At 38.6% G+C, this 18554-nt stretch overlaps 1 protein-coding gene across 1 annotated transcript in view; it reads left to right on the top strand.

Annotated features, from left to right (window-relative positions):
• LOC109037894 (GTP-Rho-binding protein rhophilin) overlaps positions 1–14207 on the top strand; it is a gene marked incomplete at its 5' end in the record, with an annotated part of 72102 nt that extends 57895 nt beyond the window's left edge. The window contains 3 exon segments of the mRNA XM_072305929.1: positions 707–939; positions 2546–2698; positions 11678–14207. Of these exon segments, the coding sequence (XP_072162030.1) occupies positions 707–939; positions 2546–2698; positions 11678–11863 (572 nt within the window).
• Positions 14208–18554: the final 4347 nt, after the last annotated feature.

The raw sequence follows: 18554 nt of genomic DNA, 5'->3' as shown, positions 1-18554 counted from the left end.
TAATCTTTGGGGAATTCGAACATTTGTCCGAGCCGTCACGATCGGTGCCTAAATCCGCTTTTCTCAATGGAGTATCGTGATTTCTGAAAGAAATGAGGCACGTCCGCGCGCGCGGCCCGTTTGAATAAGCGTAAATGTGAAGAATCTCATTACAGCATGCATATTTTCGGGTACTAATTTTCATTTAAGGTTAACATCGATTATAGCTGCATAATCCTGAGGATACGCACTTTGTAGTAATGTTGAGATATTTTTAATATATTCAATCCTAACTTCACAAATTAATGAGAAGTGACAAAAAATGACATGTTTTAAGATCAGCAACTGTGGCGCCATCTCTTAGAATTTTTTTTGAGAGCTTTATTATATGTAGGGTTCTATCTTAAAAGTATGAAATCCAACCCTACCCAACCTGAAGCACCGGAACAATCCATAAAATACCATCTAGATTTGCGATGCACCATACAATTTGTAATTTTAAGTGTTGTAAGGAGCCTATCTTGTAATCCCATGTCAAATTTCGTATATACCTGCTTTTTTTCATTAATATCCCCCCCACCCCCACCTTCCCCGTTCATTATTAACCAATAGGCACTCATTGCATGTAGGTCCCATTTAAATTTTGGCGAAGTCCAAAGTAAGGGCCTTCCTAATAGACAAGTAATTATGTTGAAGATGATCAATTTCTGTTCGGATCGAATTTCAGCCTCAACTAAGTTCCAGCTTTCTTTAACACCGCCCGATTTTGCACATTTACCTGTGGAAGATTTATTCAAGCAACTAGGTCCTGTGGCAATATTTTCTGCGAAACATCATTGGACAGCGCCTCGGTCAGTTCGCCTGCAAAGGAGAAACTCGCATGACACGGGTTTCGGGTTTAGTGTCCGAGGAGACTCTCCTGTAATTGTAGCTGCCGTTGATCAAGGCTCTCTAGCTCATGTAAGAACCGTTTAATACCTTCAATATTTACATAATACAATAGTATGTATTACCTATACATTTAATATTTTACTTGCAAACTGCAGCTGCATATCGAGTTTAGAGGCAAGTATAACCTCTCTACTAGTATATGGGCAATCAAAGCTTTAAGACTCGTATTTTCTTATGGGGAATAGCAATCATGTCATTTACTTGTTGCTTGTTGAGTTAATTAATTGTTATCCAGTGTGCCTAGGTAGTCAACGTAACAATGTTTCATTTACCAAACTAGTTGATGAGGGGGTAATTTTAAGCATTGAGTGGTGGAGCTCTGAAAAAAAAGAGATTTTATTTAACAACAAGAGGCTAGTGGATAGTTTCTATCTACCTTTTGATGGAACTATTGCAATGTAGTTTCATGTTTTTATTTCGCTATCTCTTGTTAAATTTTGCAAGAAACATCAAAGTTGTGGCCTTAAGTCAAAGTTAACTCTTATGCATGTCTCCAAACTGAACACCTGAATTTACTGTTCCTACCATCTTGGTAGCATTAACTTTCGAATGTTTTGATGAGAGCCTGCGTATTTAATGGACGACTTTTTAAATAATCTTAATAGGATTTTGCTTTTCTTTTTTCCCCCAACAGCTACCTACATCATTATTTCAGTAAAGAGCGACCCTGAAAATGACCGTTTTTTGGTACAATTTAGGACAACGGGGATTTTTCTGAAACCGGGCCCAAACGATACCTTATGATACTGTAAAACTGTAGTAAAAGTTTTAGCTTGAGTATACGCACGGTTTTTGAGAAATGGGGGGCGAAGTTGCCGAACCGCCATCATTCTTGACAGTATTTTCACAGCAAAAAGACGGGTAAAATGGACGAAAAAGTTACACCTTTGTTGGGTTTTGGATGTGAATGTTCTTATTGGTCCCCTGTGCCTATATCTGTGTTCAGTTTAAAAAATTTTCACCGCACAAAGGATCGAAAATGGGGTAAATCGTGGACAAACCAGGATTCTTTGTCAAGCTTTTTAAGAATGGAAGTAAAATTGTTGGTCCTCTGCAAAGTTCAGATCCTGGATAAGTTCATGTACAGTAAACTTAGCTTATATCCGACTGTGTCTGGACCGGCTGAAATTTCTGCTGTAAGGGGGTTCAGGTAAAAGTGAATTTCCATGTTTTTCGCCCGAAATTGCGAAAATAATGGGTTTTTATACAGCCGACTTAATTTCGTATCCGAAATGGAGGAATTACTGGACAAATTAAGAGCTTCTGTCAAAATTTTTGAAAAATAACATAAAACTACTAGGTATTTTGCTAGATTCAAAAAGTGTAAATTCAAAATAGGTTAGTAGCCCATAAAAGCGCTCCATATTCATTGTTTGGACCATAACATAAACCATAAACAGCATTCGGCACAAAAAAATGAGGGTATTTTTCTAATTCAGAAGTTAAGCCTGCAGAAGAAACATCGGAAGGCAAGGAAGGATTATTCTGAGTTTGGCATTCAAGTGTCTGAGGCAATGATGTTAAAAGCGTATATGAAGTCACTGCATCGGAGGGGGAAAATCACCATATATTCGTACTAATTTACAAAGCTAATGCCGTTAACTTTTTGTTTTAGTTTGGAGGAATGAAGGAGGGTGACTTTATCGTAGCAATAGGTAACCATGATGTCAAATGGTCCCAGCATGATCATGTTGTAAAATTAATCAAAGAAGCAGGAGACTCCCTAAGCCTGAAACTCGTTTCACCCATGGACAAGAATTATTTAAAGGTGAGTCATAGTTTCATCTTAATGGCGTCCAAGGGAGAAAGTTTGGGGCTATCCCAAACCTAGGTTACCAGTTGCAAACCCGTGCCACCTGCCGTGCAGCCTGGCGGCAACGTAAAAAAATGTAGGCACTAGAACAAGACGAAGGTTCAATCAAGTAGGGAGCTGATGCTAGGGTGGAGCGAAAAAACATTTTTTTCGAAATCTGTGACGGCTAGTGAAGAAAACCACCAAAGGGACAAATGGAAAAATCCTGGCTCTATAGGACAACTTTTTCATTGAAAACATGGGGCTCCAATTTTCAAACTGTCAAATTTTAGATTTTACCGAGTTGTTTTTCTGATAAGTCGGTTAAGCTCGGGAGGGATTTGCCTGCAAATAGTTGAATTTTTCAGTTTTCGGTACGAGAAGAACGATGCGCACGTTAAAATTTCTCGGAAAATTGTCTCTGTGGAGATATGACGCTTCCTTTTTTGGGGTCCTCAAAACATGTTTGAACCGACCGCCATGAATCGTCGAATCTACGCATCATAGACGGGAAGATGGCGGCGACGAAACCAACCTGCTTACTACCGCCACGCTGCCGTTGTTGACATCACGATTTCTCGTTTGAGGTTAAGTAAGTTCTACGTGAATGTTTCATATCCTACATGAATCTGTATCACATTCTGATTGAAAAGCTTAGAGAATTAAGGTGAATCTTCAGCTGTAGTTCCGAAAAAATCCACCACGTAGCGCTGCTAAAATCCGACTCCAAAATCAGTGATTATTTAAATATCACAATAGATATTTTAAATTCTAAGACTCATAAGTTCTAGCAGCTTACGTCTGGAATCCTTAGAAACAAACGCGAGCTTTGAAAGTTTAATAATAAAAGCTGTAACTTGATCCCAGTTTCTCTTACGAGATATCTGTAAGTGCGAGAGAGACAGCTCACGGTGGGAGAGAGATTTTTTTTTTTTTTTTTTTTTTTTTTTTTCTTTATTGAAAGAATAGAGGACTACATGGTATTAACTCTATTTCTTATAACTAGGAACTAAGAACTACTTTTACAATAATGGGTAGGCTGGTACGACACCGGCCCTATCTAGATTACAGAATGTACAGGTGCTGTACATTACGATTGAGATAATTGGTGCAAAATATATACATATGTATACATGCTAAATAAAGTATAGATATTTGTGATAAATATTTGGATCTTAATTATTATGCCCCCCGTCCCCGCTATAAAACAATAAGATATTAATTAATAATTAATAGAGAAATAGGTGCATAATGCAATTATAATGCACGAGTGACAGTCGAGAGTCAGACACAATCAGTACAAGTGATAGGAGACGTTAAGATTAGAGATGCTCGATGTTAGAGCGGTGCGTTGAGATGCGATGTGTGCCAAATGGTGTTATTATTTGGAAAATTACAAGAGTCTTTTACCAAAAATTTCTATGAATGTGACTAGATGAAGATATAAACAAGGGGGTATAACGACTGTCTTTTGGGGGTAAATATGTAGAAGGTACACAAAATGGAGGTTAAAATTATTCTTAATGGCTTTTCATCAAAATAACAAATACTTAAAAAGAAATTTGGCATCAATTCATTTTTGACAAATTACCTCAGATGTTCGGGCGGAATGCGGACGATGATGCGGAAAGCGGCTGTAATGAAGTCGTTTCGCGTTGCGCCCCGCGACGGGAGAGAGATATCTGCAACTGCTGAGAGCGATCAGTCGCGATTGGTTGCATCAAGGTCATCATGCTTAACCCTACTTTTTTCTAGGACCAAGTTTCAGAGCTTCAGAAATTACTTTTCTCGTCGTTTTTAGTGTCAATAGGAAGAAGAATGTTAAGGCTAGAACTTATGACTCTGCAATTTAAACAGAAATTCCTTTAACTTTCATAAAAGCTCAAGGACTCACGTGGAGCTATACAGACTCAAATAGCGTGGACCAAAAAATCAAAATACAGCGGTGGCGCCCCTTGCGCGGAGAAATTTCTTACTTCACGGAGCTGTAGATAAACCTTAAGAACAATGGGTATGAATCTCAAACAAAATAACCTACCTAACCTCCAATTGAGCAACAAAAACACACCGCCAACGCGACGCCGCACAGTGCAGTGTCCTTATGGGCGGATGAGAAATAATTCATATCTGATCGAATAATGCATGGAATTCAATGAAATTTTGACAGTGTTAAGTATTCATCATGCACTTGCTTGTGTTAAAGTCAAAGTTTCCAAAATTTCCCAAATGATTGAATATGGTTTTGCCAAATGTGCCGGGTAAAAGAGAGAAAACCAACCTGAAATCACAACAAATAAGGCTTACAAGGGTATATCTGGCCCTCTCATAACACCTCCATTTTAAATACAGTGTTGCCAACGCGCCTGGAAAAAACATTTTTTTTAGCAATAATTCAAGGATTAAAATGTATAGTTTCACGCAAGCTCGCTCCAAAAATCGACTGTATACTTACAGATGCTAACGATGCATATTATATTTTTAGTGGGGCCGATAAGCGTAACAATCGTGCACTTCTGGAAGAAAGCATGAAAATTTCAGAGATTCATCTCTACCCTATAGATATCCGATTTAGACATAGACCCTAAAAATCTGAGCCCCCTGGGGGGGCAGGGGGGCCCCCAAATTTTGAATTTTGAATAACTACGGAACGGCGAATGTTAGCGTAATTTTTTTACAACAGAACGATGGGAAATTTTATCAGGAACAAAACTGGTTCTTATGAATTTTTCCGTGGGATTGATATTTTAGGCGTGAAAACGGGAAAAAACCATCGGGGGACGGGGAGCCGGCCGTTCTGAGGCAGATCCGCGCGCTGCGCTACCTGCCCGGGACGCGCGCGGCGGCGCGGTACGGTGTTACCGACGCAACAACCGCTTGTCTTTGTTTAATCTCAACGATGCGCAGTTTTAAAAATATTATGAATATATCTTACTACCTATGAAGCCTTAAAAAAGGCTTAACTTTTGCAGGTAATATATGTATGTATGCAAGCGAGCGGACGGCAATGGAAGGAGAAGGGTCTAGGTGCTGGAGTCCTGGATTGTTTTGTTGTATGGATTTGTCAAGTTCAAGTATTAAAGCATCCATGATAACTGTATCAGTCATCAGTTGAACGGAATAAAATCTGACGTACAGTTGTCTCGGGAAGGGGGGGGGGGCTAAAAGTCACACATCTTATTTGTATACCACGATGACCTGCAAAATGATTTTAAAGTGTTTGTACCAGGATGGTATCTAAATATGCTTATCAACCCTTAAGTTCCCGGGAGACGGCTTCTAGCCAGACTTTCAAAACAGGGAACCTAATTTTGTAAAAAAAAATGAGTAAAAAACAAGCATGCTTATTCTCTTCTCTTGAAGGAACATTTTGGTACATCATCGCTACGTATAGGCATTTTTTTAAGAGGACCAAAACCACATTCAAAACTTGCTCCAAGAAACGCCAAAAGAATCTTGAGAAAGCTTGATGGGGACAAAAGATCCCCCAAAAACCTTTGTTGGACTGCTTCTTGTATAAGTATAAGGAATATTGTAAAGTAATAATTAGCCGCCAATATCCGCTAATCTGCAAAAACGGTCCGTTTGAGTGATATGAAGTCGCGCCTGCTGGGAACATATCCTGCTCTTATGTCGTCACCTTCCAGGCAAAGTATCACAAGCGCCATGCGACGTTTAAAAATTTCCGCCGCCATTTCATTTCTTTACTGAGAAATTGTTGGTTGAATCTGTTTGGAAATTTCACTAAATTTTATCGGCAGCACAAAGAAAATTCAGTGAAATTTTCGGACAGCTTCGTTGAACAATTTCTCTGCAAAAAAATAAAATGGCGGCGGAAATTTTTAAACGTCGCATGGCACTTGTGATACTTTGCCTGGAAGGTGACGATGTCATCAATAAAATCTCGCATCACACGATTTCCCTCAATCTCCGTAATTTTGCAACTGATAACCGATTACTGATTTTGACTGATTTGTTGATATTTTGACAAGAAATTAACCCTCTGATAATCTCTAAAGCTAATTTGATCAGTGTTATACTGTGCGATAAAGTTTAAGGTGTGCGTTTTGTGCATTAAATATTTCGCAAGTCCCGTTTCTTAAAAATTGTCTCCGACATACCTAGAACTCTCCACGAGCTCTATACAAATAAAAAATTGGTACGAGATTTGCGGGTTAAAAAAGAAGAAATGCAATGAATTTCTTCTTGAGGTACTGGTCCTTCTCAGAGGTTCTTTAAAGGATCAGAACCTGCATATGATAAATAAATTTCCTCCTATATTAATATTTTTTTCAATACAAATGTTACCAACTCCACTCCAAACTCCATAGAACAAAATGAAAGATAATATACATGGATTTTTTTTACTGTTATTCCATTTTTCATGTCTTGTGGTTAGTATACCAATCTTCAAGTGTGACTCGATAAAAAGAAGCGATAGTATTCAGATATCTTATTTTTTATTATTCATTTGATATATCGTTCTATTTTGTGAAATAGGTACGCATATTTGTTGAATATCTGAAAGATCGGGAAGTTCATGAAAATGAATACGTCTGTTGACTGGCTGGAGTAAAAAAGAGGGGAAAAGAACACTGTCGGAATATTCCGTATGTATCAGTACCTATGCAAATGCGAGAAACCAATTAACATTAACGAAAAACGATATTAGAGGAAAAGGAAGGAAATCTGGGCACCTTAGTGGCAAGGGACTATGAAGCCCCCCCCCCCCCCTCCCTCACTCCTCAAGTAATGTCTTTGCGTCAAGTATTGCAGAATTCTTGCTTATGTAAGCAGCTCATGATCCCATTCGCCGAAAGTAGTATGAAAAATAAGCTAAAAATAAGTTATCAAGGATCCCATTTCCAGTAGTCATGAAAAAGTGGGTCAAAATCTAATAAAATCTTTATCTACTTAAATCTTATTTCGCTCTAATATCTTAAAAAATGTAATCCTTTACAAAAATTACGTAAGGAAAGGGTAATTTACTCTGTACTGAGGTCGGAAAAGCTTTGTATTCATGGAAAACAAGACACGTGATGCGCGATGACGGACCCCTCCTATTGACTCGGCGCTCTCACATTGGAGTCTTTCGCCTTTTGCTTGCTTTTATTTATTACTAATAATACAAGGCTTATATTATTACGGAAAAGTATTTAGGCAGTACGGTAAATTTATAATATTTTTAAAACTGCGCATCGTTGAGATTAAACAAAGACAAGCGGTTGTTGCGTCGATAACACCGTACCGCGCCGCCGCGCGCGTCCCGGGCAGGCAGCGCAGCGCGCGGATCTACCTCAGAACGGCCGGCTCCCCGTCCCCCGATGGTTTTTCCCGTTTTCACGCCTAAAATATCGATCCCACGGAAAAATTCATACCAGTTTTATTCCTAATAAAATTTCCCATCGTTCTGTTGTAAAAAAATTACGCTAACATTCGCCGTTCCGTAGTTATTCAAAATTCAAAATTTGGGGGCCCCCCTGCCCCCCCAGGGGGCTCAGATTTTTGGGGTCTATGTCTAAATCGGATATCTATAGGGTAGAGATGAATCTCTGAAATTTTCATGCTTTCTTCCAGAAGTGCACGATTGTTATGATATTTTCCACTTATCGGCTTCACTATTTTTAACTCTGGGTCTAACAAAACTAAGGGCTATCCTTTCTTTCATTCTGAATTTCAATGCTGCGTGAAATGAAAGCTGAAAAATTCAAATATACACTATAAAATAATGAGGTTTCCGAGGATCAGCATGAGAAAAAGGACGAACACTTGGATTTGTTCATATTACAAGTCTTTAATAAAAAGGAAAAGGCATTTCTAAAAATAAAAAATTCAGCTCAGTAAAACATCACCGAAAATTTACAGCAAAATTAAACTTCACAAGAGACAAGAGAAAAAAGAAAGATAAAGACGAAAAATCCATAAAAATACAAAGAATCCATAAAAAATACAAAAAATTCAAAAAAAATTCAAGACATCTTGTCAAATTTTTGTCCGAGACACGTTTGCTTGCGAACAGTTCTCGGAGTTTCCCCTCAATTGTTGTAACGCACTCCTTTTTCGATGCCCGTGTCCACAAGTCGAAGAGATCTAGTCCAGGCGCCTGGTAGCTAAAAATGAGGCTACCTGGAATTTCGGGTACACAGCGATTTTTTTGACCTACTTTATGCATTTTGGGTCGCTGAATCCGAATCTGAAGTTTCCAACCGCGTATCTGGTGAGCATTTTCCGTTATTTTGAAAAAATGGCCTAAAAAGGCCTTTTTTTGCGGTTTTTTTTGATCTAGCGGCTACGCAGGAGAAAAAGTCCTAGATTTAGTTAATGTTTTGAATAGCTGACATAATTTGGAAGAAAATGGTGTATACATATGCTATAGGTTTGCTTAAAAATTGAGGAAGATACAGCATCGTGAACATCGCGCCCATTCACGTTTTCGCGGCGCACCCGTCATTGCGCGATCCGGCTCGCCGCGGTCAGCCAAGTTCCGAAGCGTTCCAAAGTTCCGAAATCCGAGGTTCCTCAATTTTTGAGCAAACCTAGCATATTCATATACAATTTTCTTCCAAATTATGTCAGCTATTCAATACATTAACTAAATCCGGGACTTTTTCTCATGCGTAGCCGCTATATCAAAAAAACTGCGAAAAAAGGCCTTTTTAGGCCATTTTTTCAAAATGGCGGAAAATGCTCACCAGGTACGCGGTAGGAAACTTCAGATTCGGATTCAGCGACCCCAAAAACATCAAGTAACCCAAAGAAAATCGCTGTGTGCCCAAAATTCCAGGTAGACTTACCAGGCGCCTGGACTAATCAGAGTTTTTCAGAGCAAGACCTTGAGACAGAAAAAACGATATAACTTCATTATTCGTAGCCAGACGCAGATGGGACTTAAAAATTCAGAATCTACAGGAAATTTGCAATCATTATCACTTGTCCAGAAAATTGATTATTTTAGGTTTTTCTTAAAAACGTCTTTAAAGTTTAAGTAAGAGGGAAGAATATTAAATTAGAGTACCATCGAAAAACGTGCTCAAAAGTAATGTTTAGAAGTTGAAAAAATAATTATTACGATTAAATCTTAATTATATAACTTACCAGGAGTGTTTGTAGCCATTTTTATTACCAACCGGATATTTGGTACCGTGTCAATCAGCCTTGATCACTGCTATCACAACACTTGCGCGTCATCGGCTATACCGGTCACCGCGCGCGGAGCTTAAATCTCATCACCTCCCCTCACGCCAATTCGATGCAAAATCAGTAATCAAACATTGAAAATAATACCACAAATGTCCCCATTTTTCGTATATCTCATTACTTTTTTCATTTTATATGTTCGAAAATTTGACTTATTTCCATTGGACACTGCACTGTGCGCCGCTGTGTACTCTTCCACTACGCTTCCGCCGCCATATTGATCGTGACGTGAACATTCGAAACCTACGAGAGCGCGGTTCAAATGCCGTTTTAGGTCACCCTAATTTTTGGCACTTTCAAATAAACTTTTCTCCCGTTTGCAGTCCTCAAAAAAATTGGGAAAAAAACTTTCAGCTTTGGTCACTTACTACTTTCGAATGACATAATAAAAAAAATGACCTAACTGACTCATTGCAAGATCATTTCTGGACTACTGAAACGACACGACTGATGCGTACCATACATGTTTGTTTAGGTGATTTGAGTCAGAGAATCGATTTTTGTGGTCGGAAAATGGATGTATCGAATTTTAATATCGATTTATTGCAATTTTTTGTTTGAAAAAAAAATGATTTTTTGCATTTAGATAAGTTTCTCCTTAACCACTCGTCGAAACAAGGACACTCTGTGACCTGCATTTATGGCCAAAACAGCGTATGTCACTTTAAAATTTGTGGGGAAACAACCGATCTCTCACATCAAGGAGTGATTGTACTCTTTTCAAAAAAATTAATGTGAATCATTCTTGATATTTGATTTTTGACAGTTTTAATTCAAAATTAGTGTTAGTACGAAGGTGCCGGGACTTTCATGTATGAAAATGTATCGTAAACGTAATGAACAGTCAAAACAACATCCTCCTGTACTGATCGTTCAGGTTTCGATTTTCGGTCGAGGCTAAACTTTTTCATTTCGGAATTTTTTTATTTCATGCAATAGAGTGGATGAAGAGGGATTTTTGCTCCTGCTAAAATGGGAATAGGGAATAAATAAGACCAAGAAAAGATTTTGGCTTAGAATTTGACACTCTATTGCTGCTCTAAATACTAAAAAAATCGAGGGTAGTTATATACTCTGACAGCAGATACTTGAAGTTCATAATAATGGAAAATTTAACTTAAATCACGTTCCTTTTCAATCTGCTAGATGAGGAAAAATCGTAAAGTACTTTTACGAGGCCTCAAATGTGCCTTTCGCGCGTTATGTGCCAGCGTGATTCCATGGTGCCAGAGAGCCACTTTGAAGCCCCATCCGACGGCCGCATGAACTCATTGTCTGTCGAAGTAAAACATGGCATAAATATGTACATACTCCAGGATAATGCACGGAGATATTACTACATAATGGATTAAACACTTTTGCGTGACTCTAAAGTTTGGTCTGATGAACTGAATGTTAGGTATTGAGTGGTGAGCTTCTCAGGAAAAAAGACGTACTATTTTATGATTTCAAAACAAGAAAATGAGAAAAATTAAAATACCTTGGGTAAAAGTATATTCGAAGTATGAAGGCCACTTACTTTAGTCCCAGAGGGATTGTGTCTTGTCAGGTTGGGTAGGGTTTTATTTTATTTTTTTTTTAAGCCTGTAGTGTCCACCAACACCTTTAGGTGGATTAAAAAATGTAAGTGCTAACTACTGAGATATGTGCCATTTTGGAGAATTCAATGTTACAATTGCTTCTTGTTATTTATTAATATTTTTCCATGTAATATTGTTTCAGCTACTCACTTTACATTGTGGCATTATCTCTATGTTTCAGTCAAAACTTAAATTAAACCCTGGCGAAAGTGGATGTGGAAGCAGTACAAACAGTAGTTGTAATGGTGGCACCAATACGCAAGGAGACAGCCCAAATGGATCTGTAAATACTCACAGAAAACTCACTTGGAACCCTTTTAAAAAACATCGCGAACGAGAGACAAGTTTCAATTTTATATCGAGATAAAACTTGTGCCTATCTACAGTTCCCTCTTTTAATGGGTCGTTAGTGAAAAAATGAATTAAGGTACCACATTTCAGGTCTCCTCTTCAAAGGACCCCCCCCCCCTCTCTCTCTCCTCAGAAATTGCCTGTTCTAAAGCAATCGATTCAGCCATTGAAAAGTTTGAAAATTGGAGGGTGGTTACATAATCCTTAAAAAATAAATAGAGGATATGCATAGGAATGATCTTTGAATTATTAGGAAGAGAAAAGGCAATGAAGTCGAAATTTTATGGTTTTTTGTTGATTTGTTGTTAAATAAATGTAGCCGCATGGTTTCAATTGAGTTTGACACACATGAAACTGGATCCGCAGAAATTAGACTTCATCTTCTCAGAGAATACTTTTTTTAGGGAAATCCATTGCTAATGTCCTGCAACATCACACAACCCATGGATATGAACGTTTTGACTCTCAAATGGTGTTCTGTTCTTGAAGCATTCGTCAGAGACCTTATCTTTGCTTTTTAATATTTGCATTAGGTAGCTGTAGAGCCTTCACCCTGAAAGATTCTCAATTTGCCCTCTATGTCTACAGGTGAAATTCAAAGCGCTTTCTATTTTGCATAATTTCTCCTGTTTCAGATGGAACCAATGTTTCAAAATGAATAGTGTTAACTCATTTATACTTCTCTTCATTGCAATTGTTAACTTTTCTAATTAGCCATTATTTAACAAGTCCTTCCATCTATGTTTTGTATTCAACTCACTACGGTCTTGCTGATTTACTCACTAAGGTGGATGTCCCAATTACTGGCATTGGTCTATTGATTATTTAGTGTAAAGAGAATAGCTGGGCCTATCACAAGCTCAGTTACATAAAAATCTCAATGAACACACAAAGCCTGTTTCCAGTAATAAAACAACCGTCATGAACTGTGTCCAAGGGTTTGCAGTAGCTGTCTCACTACTTTTTCAAAGACTGCTCCTGTGCAAAACAAGCGAGTACGGTTTTCTAGCAAGAACTCAGTGCTGCGAACACCAAGAACCTTGCACAGCATCAAAGTCTTCAGATTGCTCTGGGAGGAGTTTGGTGACTTCACCACCAGCGTCCATACAGCTAAGTCAAGACACTTCACATGCTCGGGTTGGTGGTACACTTACGGCAAAGTGATGGCAAGTGTTTTCTCTAGAGTCATGGGGTTCTTGACTCGATCACAGGGTGTTGTCTGTAAATTCTCTTTTATCAACTCATAAACAAAATGAATTTCGTAGTTTGTTTGATGAGAAATATTTTCTGATATTTTTTTTATTCTTTTCTTCTAATTTCGAGCGTTCCTTGATCAAAAGTTGAGAAGCATCTTCAGTTGCTCTTGTTTTTAATAAACCACTTATTTTTTCCCCCAGTTTTTCAAGTTCTCTAAGACTCGAAAACATAACCTTCTCCTCTTTAAATTCCGCTCTTAAAACATCACAGCTATTCAAGGGTCTAGATAGTTCTTTGCATTCACATTAATCAAGGTCACTCACTAAGATATGCTCTTAGTGAAAAGATTTAGTGTGTAAGAGAGACCGCACTCTCACTTAAAACTAGCCCTCCTGGCTAATTCCTTTACTAAAACCAGCTGCATAGCTGTCAGTCTCTTCCACTATAATTAAAGCTGCTTTCTGATTTCCATGAACTAAATAGAAAATAAAGGAAATAAATTTAAAAAAAAAAAAAAAAACCAAACTTTACCGAATTTGCTGAAAATTTCTCATCCTCGATGGTTTCCCAAAAGTTCAGGATGACAATCCAGTATTTTCTTAACCCTTGCAGCTATTCCTTCTCCATTAGCCATTGAACATCAATAATAACATCAACCAAATAATGCACCACAATAATTTAAGCGACTTATGTCGATAAAATTCTAGGAAATCGAGGTGTATCAAAATTAATGGGGCTTGTGCTGTGGCCACTAGGGGCCTTTCGGGGAAGCATGACTTTGAAAGCAGCTGATTTCAAATGCTCATAACATCCTTAAAAATGCAAATAATGGCTTGAAACTTTGATCTGATATGTTCCAGAGTAATAGAAGGTGTTATGCATGGAAAACTGGAAATCCACATGTTTGATCCCAAAGAGGTTTTTCTCCTTGTTGATAAGTTTGCATTTTCACCTTAAGGCACACTTTTGAATCACAATTATTGTTATTTTCTTCTCTTTATATCTAGCGTGTCAATCAAGCTGCTCCTTAAAGTGAATTTTTCTTTCCAATTTTATTTGGGTTCTGTAGTTGTTTTATCATTGAAGTATGTGTTTTGTGTATTTCCTGTTATCCTTAAATATTTTAATTATTCTTCAATATAACCTCATCATTAAAATAATCATTTCTCTGTATTAACTAATATTTAAAATCACCCTATATCCGTATGAAATGATAATTTGAATAATTAGTGAAACTCCAAGCAGTGATAAGTGGTTCATGCGTCATATTTTGGAATTCAGTTTATTAATCTCCCACTTCTCACCATGATGAATAACTTCAAGGACTAGGCTCACAACACCAAGTAATGGCGCTGGCAAAATTTCAGTATGGTTTGATATAATCTTCGTGACGACCTCTTAAGCACTATAAGCTTTAAAATCGAACTTTTGATGTGCCAATATTGAGAAAAGCAGGATTGTGAAGTGACTTTCTCGGCCCTCTTACTCACGTCTTCTAATGAAGATGTGCGACTGTTGCTGTGTGTCTATAGAGGCTACGTCGCATGCTCTTATCGTTAGAAGAGATGTGATTTTTTTTCGTCTTTCATATCATTCTGAGGAAATGAAAGATATCCTCGAATATCTACAAGATGTTAAACATTTCTACTGGGTATTACATAAAAAAATGCTGGAAAATTAACTTCTAAACCCTGTTTTCCTTGAGATTGAAACATAGAAAGTTCTGTTCTAAAAGCTGATCATGCTCAGGACGCCATGAGGAATATCATATCAACAAAATATCAAAATTTGGCCGGCATAAAATATTGGCTATCTTGACATCGTGTGCATTGTAGGCAGATGGAGCGGCTGCTATCGCCACCCTTTGCCTGACAAAAAGGAGAGGAAGTAACGGAGGAAAGAAGAAGGTAGGACGCTTATATTCAGTAATTATTCATGACAAAAAAGATTCAAATGGCATGTGAGTTGTTTCAAAACTTGGAAAATGCTGCCGAGTAAACCTCGTGGACAACCCCCCCCCCCCCACACCGGGTAGATAGGGTCAGAGAAAAATCCGCCCTCCCCGTTTGAAGTGTCTGGATCCGCCTCTAGTGTGCACAGCTCCTTCAACCATTTTACCAGTATTTCAGGAAAGACTTTCTTTTTGGGATGGCGAGCTCTTTGACGGCCACCATTTTGGGTGAAGGAGTTTCCGCCTATGCAATTAATTTTCATCTCCTGTTCTTTCGAGGTCTAACTACAATGTTTTGTAAAGATCATTGTCAGAGCAGTCACTGTAATGCCGCTTTAGAGGCAAAAAGAGATCCTTTGGCTAATATCCCAACGATGGTAAGAACTTTTACTCTGCCGGCAAAAATTTTATCAAACATTGGCTGATTTAGTAAACAAATTATTTGATCAGCGATTCAACACCCAACAGTTAATAAGGTAACTTCAAGGGTCAACTGCATCCTGCATTATATTCAGAGCAGGGACCTAGAACGGAGCAAACTGGCTGTTCGCTCGGGCCGAAGAGCGAAGTTTCTTTTTTCAGCCGCTCGCGCTGGCTAGGAGTTTGCTCGGGAAGTAAACTTCCGGGGACCGTGGAGAAGCTTGGAGATAGAGCAAAGAGTGAGGCTGATTTTAGCCGATCCCGGGGAGCAAATGAGTCGAGCGTTTAAGGAAGGCCAAGAGCGCTCTCCACTTTGTTAGAGCGTCGTTCGGCGATCACGGCTAATTACAATCGACATAAAGACGATAACACGGCACAGGTGAACTCTTCGTTTGGGAGTCATCCCATCCAACCCGTGCTTACAGGGATACCACGCAATATTCAACATAGCCGAAGTCAATCCGCCTAAACACATGTGACGGGAAAATGATTCTAACCACCTCTGTTAACGATAGGCGTGTTTACACTCACATTTTCTCGCGTTGATAGAGACTCCGGCCTTGATTGACCTATTGACCTCGTGGTCTCCTCAACTTGCGCGCGGAAGCGTCGACCACGTTGAGCAGGGATTGGATGGAACGACTCCTTTAAAGAAATGTTCACCGTGCTGTAGTATCCTTTTTGAAGCGGGAAGCTAAAAAAACCCATATTTCTTACGCAGATAGTGAAGTTAGGGGTGCATTTCAGAGTTTGCCGATGCGCTCATCGTGATTTTTGAGACATTACCTATTTATTAGGGACAACTCTTATTTTTGCTCTTGCAAAAGTTTGCAACAGGCCCAAATGCTACATTTGCGATCACTTTTATCGTAATACTTTGAAAAATCTCGACTTCTAGCAAATACACCATTAAATTCATTCGGTGTGGATCCCGTTCGCTCTTCCACTTGTCTTATCCGCCCCCCCCCCCCCCGCTCTGAATTTTTGTTGAACGCCGTATTAACATTCCCAAATTTTCATATTTCCCCCGATAAAATGTTTATTTCTGAGAAAAATAATGAGTATTTTTTTCTTGGAATTTTCAGATAGCTCAGATCTGAACGCAAATGTAGGTATTTCTTTTTAAAATTCGAAGAAGAATATTCATAGATTTTCCCAAACTATGTTACCTATTGTATTCAGTAGGTAACATGGGAAACTTTGCTATGTCTGAGGGCTCATCGGGTTTTCATCCTTTGTCCTTTTCAAGGCAATTTGATTCATTTTCAACATTGAATCAATAGCTGAAATACCTATTCATTAATATTTCTAGCTTCAAAAGCTCTTGATATGTACCTATTTAAAAAAACAAGATGGGGAAGCTATGTAGCTTCCCTAGTTACATAACTACCTCTAGAATGAGCTTGGATTTATTCGTTAAAATTAAATAAATTGTAGTAGTATCATAAAAACTAATCCAATTCGAATTTTCGACTTATATAAATAATCAAATGAATTGATTGGCATCAAGTCGGTGAAATTCCTCTTTCTTCCTCCTTCTCAAGGTAAAGGCACCTTTTCGCAAAAAAGTTCCCTAAACTGCCGTGCTAAGGAAAAACGCCATTCTAACATCCGGATGTTGCCACATTCCCAGCAATATAATAAGAATTTTTGAAGAAATTTGCGAGTATTTTTCCTTGAAATTTTCATACAATTTAATCAAATTGCAAATTAAATTCTGTGAAAAAGTGGAAGAAAAATATTCACAGGTTTCCCGAAAAAATTGTATTTTATTAAAGGAAAAATGGCAACATCTGAAGGTTCATAGGGCGTCCTTTCTTAGCAAGTAGTAAATAGTAAGTAGGTCGGATAAGTTTCATTTTTATGGTGGAAAATGAAATGATACACAGGTTCGGACAAAGTTGCTAATGGGAGCGTGAGTAAAAATATGGCTACAGGAGGAAAACGAGACCGTACCAAAGCAAGCACAAGCAGAAGAGGACGATGAGGAAGGGCAGGGGAAGCCGCTTCGAAACTCCCGAAAGCCAAGACGCAGGGAGGACGAGACACCGAATTTCCGAGGCCGCTGCAGTCCTCGGTCAATGGCTGGTTAATGGCCGGACAGTGGTGATTAGCGCGCGTCGCCGGGTGACGGATCTGGAGGGTGGCGACAATAGGGGGGGTACAAAGGATTAGCACTTTAACAGGCCTTTACACAATGGGGAGCATCGCAGACATTCACTTCTGAAGAGCGCTTTTCGGCCGTTAGCGAGCAAACTCTGCATGCCCAGAAGCAAAGAGTGAACTTAAACCTGGACTGCTGTGTATTCACTCTCTGGGAGTTTAGTGGGGTCGGTTGGGGTAATTCCGGATGTGCGTCATGGAGGTCGTAATATGGAGGGTAGGGAATTTTCGCGCCAGTCTAGTGTTGCCAACGTGCAGTTGGTCACCCTGAGTAATTTGGTTCTCATTTTTTGTTTATTTACAAGTAAAAACGGGAGTTATCATGAAGGTGTGAAAGAAGAATAAAATTATAAAACGCATGGCTTCCCTCCTAAGTGCTATAGGTAAAATAAATTATCTTTATATTCAACCAACATGATTTCTTAAAGTTGTTCTGTCTGTGATTAACCAATTTTGTCTTTTTCGAATAATCAATGAACCTCTGTCCAGATTGAGGTTAAACCGGAATTACGCCATCGGAAAAACACCGGTGGGGTAATTCCGTTTATTCAAGGTGTTTTTCAGATGGGGTAATTTCGGTTTAACCTCAATCTAGACAGAGGTTCATTGATCATTCGAAAAAGACAAAATTGCTTATTCACAGGCAGAACAACTTACAGAAATCATGGTTGTTAAAAAGATAGATGACTTCTCTTGCCTTTATAACACTTCAAAGGGAAGTTATACGTTTTATAATTTGATTCTTTACGGTAACTCCCGTTATCACTTGTAAAGAAACAAAAAATGAGAACCAAATCACTCAGGGTGACCAACTGAACGTTGGCAACAATAAACTAGCGCGAGTAGGGAGAAAATGGGGATCTTGCCAGGTAAAAAATCCAATAAAAATCGTACAGCGTTGCATGATGGTGCAGAAAAATACGAATTAAATTACAGTGTTGTATAGGGATTATTATTCAATATGGCAACGCTGTAA

Source organism: Bemisia tabaci, unplaced genomic scaffold (assembly GCF_918797505.1).
Source record: "Bemisia tabaci unplaced genomic scaffold, PGI_BMITA_v3".
Lineage (NCBI taxonomy): Eukaryota > Metazoa > Arthropoda > Insecta > Hemiptera > Aleyrodidae > Bemisia > Bemisia tabaci.
Note: the sequence above shows the minus strand (reverse complement) of the source record. Positions and strands in the feature narration are given on the sequence as shown.